Below are 16,441 nucleotides of genomic sequence, written 5' to 3'. Positions count from 1 at the left end.
TTCTGCTGTGAATCCTATGAGATTACTGAAGAAATGGAAACCACTATTTTAAAGTTGAAGATGTAGTAATAACCAAAAATGCCCCTCAGATCTCAGGCAGCTTGGAGTCTGGGTAGCTGAATGTTAGGCAATCAAGTGTCCTTAAGAACAGGTTTGTAATAATGTTTCATCCTGTGAATGCTGGTGAATTATGATCACCAGAATAAGATACGAGCAGGTACTTGTGGACTAAAAAACTGGTTGATTTTCCTTGCCTACTCTTCTTTTTCTGGCTGTCTCATCTTGGATTTGTCTTTCTTGTGGCCAGTAAATGCTGCTGCCCCTTCTAAACCTCTTGTGTTACACAGAGAAGATCAAGCAAGAGCAAGGGATAGAGGTGAACTTGTCTTGCTGTCCCTTGGTAAGAACAAGATGTGGTGTGTCTCTGCTGAAATTTGGCAGAATATGCCTGTCATGCATTCACTCCTTCACGCTGAATCAAACACATCAGCGAAGCTTCTGTACAGCTGAAAGTCAGGCACTAGTTCTGTACCGCACCTGCAGGGGTATGAAGACACCGTGTCAGGATTTGCAATGGCAGAGGCTGGCAATAGCCAGCTTGGCCATTTTTACCTCCAATCTCCAGGTGAATATTATCTATGATTTCCACTGGCCAGTGCTGGGAGTGGCAGAAGATGCAGGATATCTGCCCGAGCTGTTCCAAATCAAAAGACTGTGTTACCCTGCCATCTTCATCATCACTCTAATTGTGGTGTCTGAGACTGAGCACACAGATCAAGTGGAATTGAGGCAAAGAAGCTCGAGTAATGGGAGAGAAAGAAAGAAATGAAGTAGTGGCAAGGTGACAGTATTGTGACAAAAGAAATACTTTCAGACCCAGCCTGCTGTAAAGAATGTCTCTGATTTCTGTGTTTTACGTGGTAAAGTTAAAGACAAGTAAGATGGATCTGTTCTCAAATAATGAGTCAAAGAGTAAACAACAAAACAGAAATTAGTCTCAATTCTTCTGTCATAATATGATGTGAGATAAGGATGAGGTTGCTTGTAATTTACTCGCTTTTGGGGTGGTATTGTAGTTTCAAGAAAGGGTAATTGGGGACCAAATGAAGAGGAAGAGTCTTTTCTCTAGCTTCATTTCACCCAAAACAATACCATGAACATCCCTAACAGATTTACAGTAAACCCCAGATCTTTCATTATTAGATTTTGATGACCTTAGATTTACATATCTTGGTGATATGCTAAGGATGTAAGGAATTTTGGATGACTGAATATAAATTGGAAAATATAAAAAATCAGGTAATTTTAGAAGTTGTTTTAGTTAAAGCACATCTATACTGTTATCTGAGTTAGGAGTTCAGTTCTGTTCCTTATCTAACATCTTTAAAAGAGAGAGCAAACAGGTCAGCTTTGGATTTATAATAGTTGGAGTTTTGCAAGACCTGCAAATGCAAAGGAGCTGTCTGCAGTGTGCTAGCTTGTACTGATATGTAAGACACAAAAAAAGGACCATGTACAGAAGATGTGTTTCCTCACACTTTGAAATCCTTGGAAAACAGTTATTATAGTTTCATTTCTGAAGATGTCTTTTAGGGATGAAGCTGAGAATAGGATAAGAAAGTCAGTAGTCATGATGAGTCTGCTCTCTGGAGATAGAATCTGAATTACCATAATGTAAGTTTAAAAGCAAGTTTATGCCATTTGTAACTGAGACTGCCTGTAAAGCTCAGGTGCTGCTTGATTTGCTAAGCCAGCATTACTTCCAGGAAATGTTTGCATTCTTTGTGAAAATGTGTGAATTTTATTCTGCTAAGAACTGGAATGCAGTTTTTGGTACTTTCTATTTTGCCAAACATCAAGTAATCCACAAAGTAGTTATTGTAGCATTTTCTAATCTGCAATGGATAAATCCTCACCTGGTTGATATGTTTCCTGGGTGCTGTGTTTCCCATGTGCTCCTCTGGAGGCAGAATATGGACTGAGAGAGTTTGCTCAACTCCCTGTTATAATGCTATTTAACAGAAAGATGAGCTCAGCACCTCAATTCAACAAAATCTTTTTTTCTTTGCAGGTGAAATGGAAATTCCAGATTCAAATGACCCCCTAGGTCACGTGGATGGACTTGAGAGACCAATTCCAACACCTAAAGGTAAAATGAACTGTAATTTCATCACCCTGCTTAAGTATAAACATTCTTCAGGAAGGACCAGCAAAATCTCATTGTTGTATGTTCCCTATATTTTAGGGAATATCCCTGTCAATTAGTACAAGCCTGTAAGGAAGGCAACCTTCCTTTTGTGAATTAGCACTTCAGATTCCAGACAGGAATACCAAGGTTAAAGAAGTCTATAAAGGTCTATAAAAATCAATTTTGAAGCATGTTGAGTCCCCCCACATAGAGGGGTTAGATGTTTGATCTGAACACGGAGTGCTATTATTACCTTCCTAGCATATTTTATTTCACATTTTTGCCATTAAATTATTTGATTTTGTACAGTGCCACACTTTACATCTGTAGGTAAATCTTAAATATTGGTGTCTTTAGTTTGAGGTAATTAAATCTAGCCCACTACAGCACAAGAATACTTACTTTTCAAGTAGCTTGGAGCATTAATGGTTTAGATTTTTCTGTGTGTAGTGTCAGAATTTCTAGTTATTTATTAGTTAACATAAATTTTATGACACTTGACCACTTAAAACTATAGATTCAAATCCTATTCTTGGATCTGAGAATACACATATTTACTACAAATTGTGCTTCCAATTGTAATTCGGTGCAACTTTCTAAAACAAGACAATTTCAGTATCCTACTTGAAGAACCATGTTTTCTCAGTTGTGAACTGAGTTTATCTTTTTATGGATGCATTGCTGTAGCAGTGTCAACTCTTATGCTAAGGAAAAATGTCAGATAATAAGGCCAGCTTTATTAATGAGCACATGCTGAATTCTGCAGAGATCTGTGGTATTGACCAGGTGTTCTTGTAGTTTGTCTTTCAGAGGAACATGAACTTTGAGAGTACTTTGGAATATAGCTCCCTTCTTATAAGATATCCAATGTTATCTAATCCTTATTGTCCTCCTGAATACTAGTTAGATTTCTTACCCTAACTCTGCATATTAGAAGTTTTTTTATGGAATCTTCCTTTGAATTTGGCCAGTAAGTCAGTAAAAAAATATGTGATTCTGTTTGCGTATTTGTAGCCACCTTGCCACTGATTGTCAGTGTGGGACTGAGTCCTTCCTGTTTGGGAAGAAGACCTGGTATACTCCATTTTTCAACTCTTTGACACTTTATGAAACTGCTGAAGTATTTCAGAAGTTTAGAATTTGCCATGTATTCTGGGAATAAATTTTAGTTATAGTCACTCCTGTCAGTAGCACTGTATAACTATCAGTTGTTTTATTCACACTGAAGTACACACTACTTTTGATGAAAAGGGGCCATGTTTAACGTTTGACTGCATCCGATAGGCTTGTTTACCTGGCAGGCTGGCCCCACTTTTCTCTTTTGTTACGTCTGAACTTTTAAGGCTGTGGACGTAAGAGAGGGTTGTCTTTTTTTTTGTGACAGAGCTTGGCTAAATTTTTGCTGAAAAAGGAGTTCCAGTTATTTCCTTCTTTTGCAGAACCACAGGCAATACCTGTTTGAGGAAGTAATTAATCACATGTCAAACATTTCTACACCATAATAATTGTAATTTCCTTCAGAAAAAAAATAAGGAAGAAAAAAAAGAGCCCTATGTTCTTAAATTTTTCACTGGTATAGAATCATTTGTTAGTTTCCAGAATGCCTGGCTTGGAAATGGTTTCCTTTTTTTTTTTTTTTTTTTTTTTTTTCCTGTTTTTCCTTTATTTTTTCTTTTCTCTTATTTCATTTTCCTTTCTTTTTTTCCTTTTTCTTTTACTCTTTTTTTTCCTTTTTTTTTTTTAATGTGGGTACAGAATTCTCCATACAAGCAAAACTAGTTGGAATGTTAGCCTACGTGTTTCTGTGTCATAGTAAGGTATCAGGTTTTGCTACCAAAAAGACACTGGATAGTTCTACTTCAAAATTTGGGTATTCTGTTGAGACCATTAGAAACCGTCCTTCAACCTTTCCATCACGTCAACCTTCTTCCTTCCTTCATAAATCTTTAGTTATACTGATTTGCTTGTAACCTCCCATTTTTAATTTTTTCCTATTTTAAAATAGACTCAAAACAGACATGGAGGTAACAAACTTTAATAATACTCAAATTAAAAACCACTTTAGAAGTACCAAATGTATTTGTCATCCTCTTCTCTGGAATCTTCCAGAAGTCCTGAGAAATGATTCTGTCTCCAAAGACAAAACCAGTCTAAGCAAGATATTATTAATAATGTGCATTTGCAAAAATGTTGGAAGTCTCTTCCTACAAGTGAAGCTAGCCTTCTGAAAGTTGATGAGAAGGGAAAATAGATTGGGTAGGCCTTTGACGAGAATTCATTTTCCCTTGTTTCCTTAAATGAGCACCTGAATGATTAAAAGCACTGTCTCTCAGCAGTGTTTCACTGAAAACCAGTGCAGAGCAGTGAGTGCTTGCTGCAGAAGAACTTAGGTCTGCTTTGGAATAAAAACATTCGAGCATGATTCTCCTCTTAGTCGAGTCAGTCTTTGCAAAGATGATGGTTTCCTCAATCTTACTTTTGAGTAAACCTTGCTTGGTGTCTTCCTCTTTTGCACAAATGCTCTAACAAACTCTCACGGGTCCTAAAAACCCACTAATTTCAGAGGAGAGGACAGCTTGCACATTGTGACAGTGTTTCAGGGCTGATTCTGTTTCATTCCTGGATTGGCAGTTGTTCATTCCTTGCTCCTAAGGACATTTCAAGAGAATGTGAACCAAAGCAACTTATTTTACATGTTTCTGCGTGGATTTTTGTACATTGAGATAAAAAAAAATAGGATGAAGGATGAGATGCAAATTGGATTAAATTAGGCTGTAAAGGTATCATTTCATCTGGAAATATTATGTGGCAGTATATAATAGTGTAGTTTCCTTAACTGCTCATGTGTATGTATTTTGGGAGACCTGCCAACATCCCTTCCATTTCCTAACCTGGCTCAAATAAACTGTAAATCACTCATCTTTGTATTGGGATTAAATAAAACAGAGGGCAAAGAACTGAGGAGAGTGCTTTTATTTAGGAAAATGTTCTGTGCAAGAAATCGTGATCCTTATGCTTCAATCTACCCTCCTTGGTAGGATGATGTTTCTGAGTTTATTTGGAGTTCTGATTTACTTGGGGAAGGAGTCACACCTTACTTGGCCCGCACCACCTGCCGAGGCGTTACGGTGTCATTCATGTCCTCTAAACTCGTGCACTTACAGCAGTGTTGTTGTACACACCTCTAGAAAGACTTTCTTTGAATTTCAGCAACTTTCACGTAAATTTTCTATTATTACAGTCTTCAGTTCTTTCATAAGCCTGGGAAACTCTGCATCACTTAAATATTCTTTACAGATTTCCTGCCAATTTTGTGAACTCTCTATGCTTAGTACTCTGTTCGTAACACAGTAAATTCTGAAACATTGGTGTCTTCCTCAGCATTCCATAAGCTAAAGTATGCAACCCAGGTGAAAAATTATGTCTTATTGTGAGAAGATGTGAGTTTGCTTATGGTGGAAATATCATTAGTTTAATTACTCAAAATATTGTCCCCAAACCCTTTTGTGTTGGATATGTTTGTATTAGTCTTAAAATGCCAGGGCAGAAATTTGTCATTTGAAAGAGTTGAGGTGAGAAAGGTCATGCTCCTTTATTTATACCTAAGAAAAGAAGTTTTTTGGGGACAAAAATGAAAAAAGCTGGGAAGGCATTAAAAATAGAGAAAGCAAGATAGCTTAGGGGGAAAAAAAATCCCACGTCGCTTTTTACACAAATCATAATATACATATTTTCATAGGGGTTTTGAACACTGGAAATTTTTATTCCATGAATCTAAAAATCTCAAATTTGTGCAGTTATGCAGAAAAAGGTATTTGCCCTTTTTTAAAAACAGCTGATTTTAAATTCTGACTATCTCAAGCCAAGACTCTTGTGAACTGTGATGTGTTCTGTAATACCAAACTGATGTCTTTATGAGCTTTTTTGACTGTTGCATCAAGTTATTTAAATAAATATATATGTTTTATGGAGAAATAAGTATTCTAACAAATGATAAAACATATATGCAATTATTACTACTCAGTCTGAAAAGACTGTTGTATCTTCAGGTGTCTAGCAATTCATGAATCAGATTTTCCTTTCTTTTTCTGAAAAACTGGATATTCAGTGCTTGCGTTTCTTTTGCAGTGCAGAAATAAAGGTGAATCCACTTGGATAGGAGCCAACGTGGATGATTATCTCAGGAATACAGAAAGATGTGAATCTCAGTGTAGTATCATAGATATGACACTGACACTTAGTCCATGTGTAAATCGTCAAATCACTCAGACGTCCCTTGCTCTACTTTCTGCTTTTGGAAAATAAGGGTGATGGTATCATCCCATCTCATGAGACTTCAATATTCATTAATGACTTGGAAGTTCTGAGATAAAAAGAGTTAAAAATTTTTACTATGTCCTATTCATGGTTGCCATATTGAAGCTCATTTTAAAATTATGAATGCATAATTATTTTTAAAATCACACAGAAAAAAAGGGTAGTAGCAATAAAAAATGAACAGCAACTAGAACTTGAATTGAAAACACTTAAGCCAGAATTTACATTATCTAAAGTAACTAAGGAGTTTTAAAATATTGTTTTAGAATGAACTTCAAAATCACAGCTAAGATCTTAAAATAACAAAAGCAGAGCAATCATTTTATATTGTGTTTGTGCCAGGAATAACACATATGGTTTGAGCCAATAACTTGGACATGTAAGTGCCAGAATAATGTAAATAAAACTAAGAAATATAATATGCATGTGAGGTCTTAGTGATAGTTTCACCCTTTAGGTTTTTAGTTTAGTATCTATTTTTGTGCATATCTTGACAATGATTTGACACACACTGGAAAAGCTAATTTTTATATTCTTGCCAAAACATGAATAATAGACCTGTCATCTTAATGTTGATTTACTGTGGGATTCTCTTTGATATATTTATATCAAATTTATTCCATTGAAAAATATGAAGTACTGGCAACCTAACAAAGGTTTTCCAAATATGAAAGAGTTTTGCTGGAATTCATGTCAATCATTTCCCTAAGCTATGTTATTCATAGAGTACATAGAATATGATAGCAAAACATAATATATAGATTAAGTTGCATTGTCCTCTCATAGCTTCTTGACAGAACAGTTTTTAATCTGTTCAAGCAAAATAAATACTACTATTGGTTGTAGACTATGTTAGAAACCATAATGAAAGATAAATTTAATTTACAGTATTGCTGCCTACAGCAAATGCAGAAATATCTACCAGATAGATTTTCCTTTTGACATAGTTGAACATGCCAAAGATCACTGAAGGCAAAGGAAGCACTTTCCTTCATTTCAATGACCCTTGGAAACAATCCAGAGCACAAAAACTAGTATATAACAATATTAATTTCACAGCACAGGATATTTCTGGAGATTATACTTGCAATTTCTAAAAAAATTCTATTTGTTATCTATCTCCCAAATAAAATATAATTCTTTATAATATGACATTTACAATGGGACATTTACAAGTTTGGTAATATGTAACAGGCATAAAATATTTTATAGACAGTATTTATTCTCTGTTTTATAATTATGTTGGTATTAAAACAGATTAACAATTCTGTTCCGGTTTTAAAAAATTCCACTCGACTGATGCTTAACACAAAATAGAGAACACAAGTTAAATACAAGCTCGAGCATTTTCACATTTCATTTTCCTTTGTACCTGTCGAGATTAAGGTTTACTAAGACAGAAGGAGAACTACATTGGAAAAAAAATTGCTTTTTCTCCAAAAAAATTGTTGAGATCCTAATTTATCCTGGGAAAATTTGGTTTTATCCCCAAAGCATTCCATCAAACTGGCATCTGCACCGTGTTTGTGGTGTGACGTACATTACCAAAAAAGTAACTGCTGATTATCACCACAGAAATTAAATAAAGAAAACATTCTTTAGAACATGGTTGGTTAAATTTTCCACTTTGTTCGAAAGGGTTACAATTATGGGTTATCTAAAGTGGACACCAAATAACAGAGCAGCTCAACAAATGGCTGCCCGCTCTGTCATACACATACTTCAGAATCAGGGAGTACATAAACACCGCTTCTCAAAGAGGAAATGAAACCAGCAAATAGAGAGTGTGCAGCTCAGGGTGGACAGAGGCAGAGAACAGGCCCTGAGCTGCTCTGCTGCTCTTAGGCTGCTCTGGACAACTTTGGAAAACATAAAATATTTCGAAGGTCACTAGGTTAAAATATTTCTTATTTGGCTTGTAATAACAAGGTAATATTAAACACTGCAGAAAATACGTGTAAAATTGGCAAAAGTAATGATGAACTAAAGCCAAATTCTGACCTGCAGGAAGTAGGTGCAGTGATGCTGACTTCAGGCAAAGTCTATGGAATTGCACTGAGTCTGAATTAACCCATAAGTCTTTGGCATTGCTTTTCATGGTAATAGTTTTGTTCTAGTTATTATTAGGATCAGATTCGTAGATTCATATGAAATATTTTGGATGGCTTAAAAGATATGGATCTAATTACTTCCTAGCTCTGTTTTAATTAGTAAACCAGGAAGTCCTAACGTGGATTTAATCCTGAGTTAGTAAGTCCTAATGAGTAAATTTACTCTCTGTTTTCATCTAAATGTACTTGAATGTAATATTCATGACTATCCCAAAAAGAAGGCTCCACTCAGCTGATTTTAAATCAGAAAAAGTGAAATAAAGGTAGGGGTTTGAGCAAGGCATAAGGTGACCAATGGCCCAAGAGCAATGTAGCCCTTTCATGTAGTTGCATGTGAAGAGCAAAAAGTGTATTAAAGAGCCAGACAAACCGCAATTCTTGTCTGTCATCTGACAGTGCTTCAATTGGCCTCACCTTTTAGACAGCTCTTCTCTGCTTCTTTCATTTCTTGGGTGTGAGAAGCATCGCTGAGCCAGACAAGTGTACCTCTTTACTGGCTCCAAGCCTGAAGAAGCCCAACTTCTTCTCAGAAAAGGTCTTTAAAAAGTCTGTTTTGCCTCTCTTGCCTGAGAACATTCAGCCTGTCCCCACAATTGCTGAATCATAGACTCACAGCACTACAGAACATTCCAGCCTGGGAGGCACCTCGAAAGATCATCCAATCCAACATTTCTGAGGAGAGAAAGCTTAGACAAAATGATCTAATACTCTGTCCAATCACATCTTGAAAACCTACAATGATGAGGACTCTAACCACACCTCTAGGCGGTTCATTTTCCAGTGAATGATTGTTCTCACTGCAAAAAAATGTCTCTATTCTTTTGAAATGAAACGTTTACTGACTACTTTCGCTTATTGCCCTTTGCCTTCTCCATGTAGCTCCTTGTGACGAGTGTCTCTGTTCTCTTGGTAGGTGCCTTTTAGGTACTGAGAACTGTGATGATGCCCCCCAGCCCCCTTCTTCTCCAGGGAGAAGAGACTTAGATATTGCAAATCTTTCCTCACAGAACAGGTTTTCTAGCCCTTTGATAATATTGGTAGCCCTCCTTTGAATCCTCTCCTGTCCTTCTGTGTTATTTTTGAATTTTGAGGGTCAGAACTGGACATAATACTCCAGGTGTGGCCTGATAGGCATTGAGTAGATTTGGATTGTAGTATTCTCTGTCTCTGCTAGGTAATACCTCTATGGATGCAGCTCAGTATCTCAATGGTGCTCCTAAGAATAAACTACGTACAGATTATAAAAAAGTAATGAGATAAGTCTCTAAATAACAAGCTGTGAGTGAAATAGCCATATAAAATCCTTTTCTAACTTGTGGTAGAACTGATCATGCTTTCTTTCATACTGCTAGAAGTGCTTATGTATTGAAAATTATGGCTTAAATAGAAGTTTTAATCAATGGCTTCAGCTGACTATGTCAAGAAGTAAATTTACTGGTTCTGTTTTCCATGCCAGGATGTCATCATAGTATTTCTGTTTTTTCAGCTATGAAATGTAACTGGAAACCATTACAGATTACATTGTTGTGGCATGACATTGCTGAAAACATTAATATACTTTTTCTCCTGTTTATATAAGTTGTTGTAAAATAGATATTGTTTGTGTTCTATCAGGATGTTTTAAAGTCTGCTAAGGATTTGAAATTAAAAATAAGGACAACTAATATAAAATTACATAAACAATAATTTATCACTTTATGACAAAAAAGCATGAAATAATTTTCCTGTAAGTTTCAATATCATGTGGAGATTTTATGTACTTGGATTTATTTAGTTTTCTATTTAGTGACAAACTAAGTTTGCACTTACCTACATTGTAGTTTCATATTATTCATTATAACAGAATTTCTTTTGAAGGGCCAGTGGTAGAGAACAATGTAATACAATGTAATGTAATACAATATAATGTAATACTGGGAAAACCCAGTTTTCCAGCAATATCTGACTTTGTACATTTATTATATTCTGATGTTTCTACTGCATCCTTCTCCAATGCTACATGTAGTTATTATAGAGGAACTGATTTTCATAGTCCTGTCAAATATAAATCAAAACAGAGCATCAATTTTCTTAAGATATTTCAGCAATTAGACTGTCAGTGTGGACCATATCTTTACTAGTGTTGGATTCATGTACAGTAATATGCTATTTCTTAATTTAAAAAATGCAAAATAATCTGACTGATAGGAAATGTCCACATGTGGGCATCCATCAAAGTTATTTGATATTTGGATCCAGCTGCCATAAAAATAGAATGTAATTTGAATTTCTGGTGCTTTATGTCTAGAAGGTCTAAATTCACTGGTACAAACATATGAGCATGACAGCTAGATACTTTTCTTACCTGTTTTGTAAGGTAATATAACAACATTATTGTTTCAGTGGAATTACATGTTGTCAAGCTTTCAGTATGTGATGTGTATCGTATCAGTTGCAGGACTCCTAACACCAAATTAAATTTATAAATAATAACCTGCAAAAGATTTGATTGTAAGGTTTTGACAGTGTTCTTCCATCAATTTGTTCTTCTTTTGTCATCCCTAGAGATCACCAATACAGACTTCTTGACAAGCCCTTTGCTTTCAACAAACCTCTAATTAGGGCTTGCAGTTTTCACTTACAAAATAACTCCAAAATGTTATTACACAATATCCATACAGATATTTTCTTGACCATGTATTTTGACTTGCTATAAAAAATGGCAGTCTATAATCAGCTTATGGGTCCCCTCACAGGTTACTTCTGCAATTGAGACATTATTTCATTAAACTGAATGTGAGACAGATCATCTTTAAAACTTAATATAAGCCTGTCCAAATCAGTCTGAGATTTTGTTGAGTAACTAACAAGTCAAATTAATATCTAGAAGTAACTTTTCCAGTTGTAGGTTTTTTTGAGACAAATCTATGATCATGTAAGAAGATTATGTGGTAAAATTACAGTGATATTCCAATATGTTTACAACCGGGATTATTCATTTATGGAGCAAGAGTGTATTTTGCTGTTAGAACAGAACAGCACTAGATGTATGTTAGGATGTTATTATTTTAGCATGTCAGATGTAGAAAAAGTCACCACTGCTTCAAAATAGGTGTCCAAATAAGCAGTTAGGAGTGGAATAGTATCAATTCGTGGCTGGCCTTCAAATCTGCATACCTACCTGTACACAAACATGGAGTTAGCAGTGAAACACAGATTGGAGAGTCCTTAGGACAGTGAATTGCCTTTTCTTGAGCTTGAAAGAAAACTGAAATTGTTTCCAAGGTTCTCTCTCAGAAAAGTACCTTTGAGCAGGCTTTTACCTCAACCCAAGTAAATTTGATCTTTTATGACCTTTTATCTTAGGTTATTTCCTGACCTTCTTGGAACCAGTAAACAATATCACTGTAGTCCAGGGGCAAACAGCAATCCTCCATTGCAAAGTAGCAGGAAATCCCTCTCCGAATGTCAGATGGCTGAAAAACGACGCTCCAGTGGTCCAGGAGCCGAGGCGGATCATCATCAGAAAAACGGATTATGGTTCACGCCTGAGAATCCAGGACCTGGATACCACAGACACAGGATACTACCAGTGCGTGGCCTCAAATGGGATGAAGACAATAACTGCAACAGGAGTTTTGTTTGTCAGGCTTGGTGAGTTCCTGGCTTTTATGACTACTCAGACTGCTTTATAGACTAAGTATTAGTTTTAACCATAGTATAATGAGAAATGAATTTACCATTTTAAGAAAAATTCTCAACACAAAAGAAAATAAAGTCAGCGCCTGGGGCCTTTCTCCCAGCACAGAACTTCCCGGTTGAACTTGATACCCCTGTAGTGGTAATAAAAGAAAGTAAATACAGATGTAGAGGTCTGTAAATACACAGTAAAGAAAAAAATTAAAGAAGTGCCAGTAAAAAGTACAAAAAGGTAATATTTCATTGCCTGGAGTTTTCCCTCTTCTGCTAAAATCAATCTGTGAAAACACCAAAAGCTGATGAGGAGAATGAGAAGCGGTTTTCTGTGTGATGTTCACAGTTCTGGGCCCATCCGTGTGAATATCCATTCTGTACTGCTGTGTGAAGCGTGGCCTCAAATTCTGTCCTTTGACTTGTGAAGGTACACCACACCTTTCAAGAAGTGCTTGTATTGCATTTTGGAGACTTAATAATCCAATCTGAAATCCAGCCTTTTATTTAGCTTGCCTTTGGAGCAACAGGAAAAAAATTCTAGATGCATTTTTCTATAATTTCTATAATTTTTTTCCTAATATTATAATGTAAATAACTAATTCCACAGTTTAGTTTGTACTGATTGAGTATTGAAGTGCTGATTATTGACCCTTGTTCCTGCTGTGACAAAAGTTGATCATCCCTTTGCCACATCCTAAATTCTGATAGTAAGTCTCGGTTGGGGCTTATTAAAAGGTGAGTGATGTGTCAAGATAACACCTTGTCTAACTGCCTGTGTTTTTATAGTGGAACATGTTTTATGAAAAAAACTAAGTCCATTCAAGTTGCCGCTGGAGTAGACAGTAGATTCCTGTGATTTTTATTTGCGGCTTTGAAAATAACAATATATAATTATGTTCAGGAATGCAGAGGGTTTTGTTTGAATCTTGAGATAAACCTTCCTTAAAGAGACAATTTCTTTCAGGTTGCTATTGACTTTTGTGATGTTGTCCTTGAGCTAAACTTGTAAGCTATACTTGTTTGCTTTGTGTTTGCAGGTCCAACAAACAGCCCAAATCACAATCTTCAGTAAGTACTCTTTGGAAAATGTGTTGGTTTTGCACGGATGGTAAAAAATTACTTGTTGTACTCTGACTACTTTTGTTCTGTCAGAATTTAGTTCATAAGCTCAGTAAACGCTCCCTGCAACCACAGTGTTCTTACTAAAAGTATCTAATTTGATCAAAAACTTACAGAATGAATGCAACTTTTTTAGACAGAGGTAGCATTGTGTTACAATGGGTTTTGGTTTGACTGACTATTCTTGAGCAACTTCTGCTTGCTTATTTCATGTTTTGAACAAGAAAATTACCACAAAGTCATGTTGGAACAGTAATTGTTTACATGGCAAGTATGGGCTAGAAGAATGATTAAAAAACAAATGGGTAAATGCTTAGGTTGCTGTGGTTGCAGATTTACCCATGTGATATCATTATAACTTGAAGAGCCAGGTAAAACAAGACTAGAATCCTGTCATTGAGTAGCTAAGCTCAACCTCTGTTTGTTAGTGTCATTTTAACTTGAGTTCGGTGATTTCTGCAAGACACCTGGGCTCACTTACTGATTCAGTTATAAGAATGAAAAGAGAATCATAGAATCGTCTGGATGGGATGGGACCTTAAAATCACCCAGTTCCAACACTTCTGCCATGGGCAGGGACACCTTCTGCTTTCTCAGGTTGTTCCAAGTCCCATCCAGCCTGGCAATGAACGCATTCACCACCCTCTGTGTAAAGAATTTCTTTTTAACATCTAATCTAAACCTGCCTTTTTCCAGTTTAAAGCCATTACTCCTAGTCCTGCACTATCTACCAGTATAAAAATCCCCCTCCATCTTTTTTAAGAGAATCTTTTAAGGCTTCAGTGAGATCTTCCTGAAACCTTATGTTTTTCCAGGCTTAACAACTCCAGCTCTTTCAGCCTGTCTTCATAGAGAGGTGCTCCAGTCCTCCTTCATGGCCTCCTCTGGACCCACTCTAAGAGGTCCACATCTTTCTTGTGTTGTCCACCCCAGAGCTGGACCCAGAATTCCAGATGGGGTCTCATGAGGGCCCTGTAGGGTGGCAGAATCCCCTCCCTCACACTGCTGGACAAGCTGCATTGGATGCAGCCCAGGATACAATTGTCCTTCCGAGCTGAAAGCTCACACTCTGGGGTCACTTCCAGTTTGTCATCCATAAGAACCCCCTAGACCTTCTTCAAATGGCTGTTCTCTGTGACTTGATTTCTGTGTTCATGTCTGGGGTTTCCCCAACCCAGTGCAGTGCTTAGCACTTAGAACTTGTAGAACTTCATGAGGTGCTTATGGACCCATTTCTCAAATTTGTTCCTCTATTGTCCTAATGGCACTTCTTAGCTTTGTGTCACCTTCAGGCTTGCTGAGGGTGCTGCTGATCCCAGTGTCGGTGTCATTGATGAAGATATTGAAGAGCACCCATCCCAAGAGAAACCCTTGAGGGGCACTACTCATCACTGGCCTCCATCTGGACACAAAGTCTTAGACCACAGCTGTCTGGCTTCATCCATCCAGCCATTTCCCTATCTGCTGAATAGTCCAAATCCATATCTCTCCAATTTGCAGATAAAGATGGCATGTGGGATGGTATCAAGGCCTGAGAAGTCTAGCTAGATGATATCTGTTGTCTTCTCTTTTTGACTGTTGCTGTCACTCTGTCACAAAAGGTGTTGAGGGTTAAAGGCCACCCAATTGGTCAGGTACAATTTGCCCTTAGTAAAGCTGTGCTGGCTGCCTTAGGTGAATTTGTTGTCTTTTACATACCATGGGATGACTTCTAGGAGGATCTGCTTCATGTTTTTTCCAGGCACAGAGGTGAGGCTCACCGGTCTGTGGTTCCTCAGATCTTCCTTTCTCCTCTTTTTAAAAATGGGAGTGATGTTTCCTTTTTTCAGTCACCAGGGAGCCCACCTGACTGCCTTGACTTTTCAAATATGATGAGATTGTCTTGGCAACAACATCAGCCAGTTTCCTGGAATGTATCTCATCAGGTCCCATAGACTTGGGGGTATTCAGCTTCCTCAAGTGATCCCAAATCTGCTTTCCACTTGCAGTGGGAGAGACTTCACTCTCCCATACCCACACAGAGGATCACGGACTGGAGTGGAAAGGGTGACTGCTGGTGAGCATTGAGGCAAAGAAGTCATTGAATAACTCAAATTTCTCCCTATCAGTCACCACCAGTTTGTCCTTCTTGCTTATCATGGGGTACCTTCTCCTTGGCCTTTCTCTTCTGGCTTATGCCAGACTAATAAACCTGGGAACGAGGTTTTCCATTTATTCACTTTTGTTATAGAGCAAGTAATTAATTTTATTTGTTTTATTGACTTCCCTAGTATTGTCCGAGTGCTTCTTCCATACTGAGAATGAACTTGTTAATATCTGACAAGTACCAACATAAATAGAACATTTCAAGTGATATAGTGAAAAAAAAGAGAGTTATTGTGTATGTGACTTCCTCAGGTGGAAGTAATTTAGGGCCCCCAAGACATCCTTCCTCCTGTTTTTTCCTAGGTTTTAGTGCTTTGCTCTGCAACCTTTGTTGGTTTGGAACGCTAAGTTAAAATAGAGAAATAACTAGAAAAAATGTTAGAAAATCCTGTCATTTCACAATAGGTCTTGCGCCATTGATATTGGAAGCACTAGAGTGCCATCATTGTTCTGGACCTGCCATTAAAAAGTGAAGAGGACACTGCTGGTAGATTATTTCTTTTTAATATCCACCCGACTGGAGAGAAACCTGAAACTTCGGAAAAAAAAAGGTCAGGTCAAAGGTCTAGTGAGAAGTCATGAGGGTGTTATCATCTGAGGCCCAGGAGCTGTCAGGGATTAGAGATCTTTGCCTCATTGCATGCTTAATTCTGTTTCAATTTTTTTAAAAATCAGTCCTTCCAGTAAAATGCCATGTTTTGGTGGTATAATTATTTTATTTTCAGAAACAGATCAGGATTTTTTAAACCCCGAATATTTTGTATAAAATCATGCAGGTCATTTTGTAAGTCAGAAAAGAGGAAGAATGGGAAAAGGCAAAGGGAATACCTGATTGCTTGGAAGGACCTCTCATGGAACAAAGGACTCTTTCCATTCACTGTCTGCACAG

At 37.0% G+C, this 16,441-nt stretch overlaps 1 protein-coding gene across 1 annotated transcript in view; it reads left to right on the top strand.

Moving 5' to 3' along the window:
• Positions 1-16,441, top strand: part of ROR2 (receptor tyrosine kinase like orphan receptor 2) — a 144,319-nt gene that overhangs the window by 96,384 nt on the left and 31,494 nt on the right. The window contains exons 2-4 of the mRNA XM_063423277.1: positions 2,072-2,149; positions 11,962-12,249; positions 13,326-13,356. Coding sequence (XP_063279347.1) covers positions 2,072-2,149; positions 11,962-12,249; positions 13,326-13,356 — 397 coding nt within the window. The remainder of the gene's footprint in view (positions 1-2,071; positions 2,150-11,961; positions 12,250-13,325; positions 13,357-16,441) is intronic.

Source organism: Prinia subflava, chromosome Z (assembly GCF_021018805.1).
Source record: "Prinia subflava isolate CZ2003 ecotype Zambia chromosome Z, Cam_Psub_1.2, whole genome shotgun sequence".
NCBI lineage: Eukaryota > Metazoa > Chordata > Aves > Passeriformes > Cisticolidae > Prinia > Prinia subflava.
This window is presented reverse-complemented; position numbering and strand designations above follow the sequence as displayed.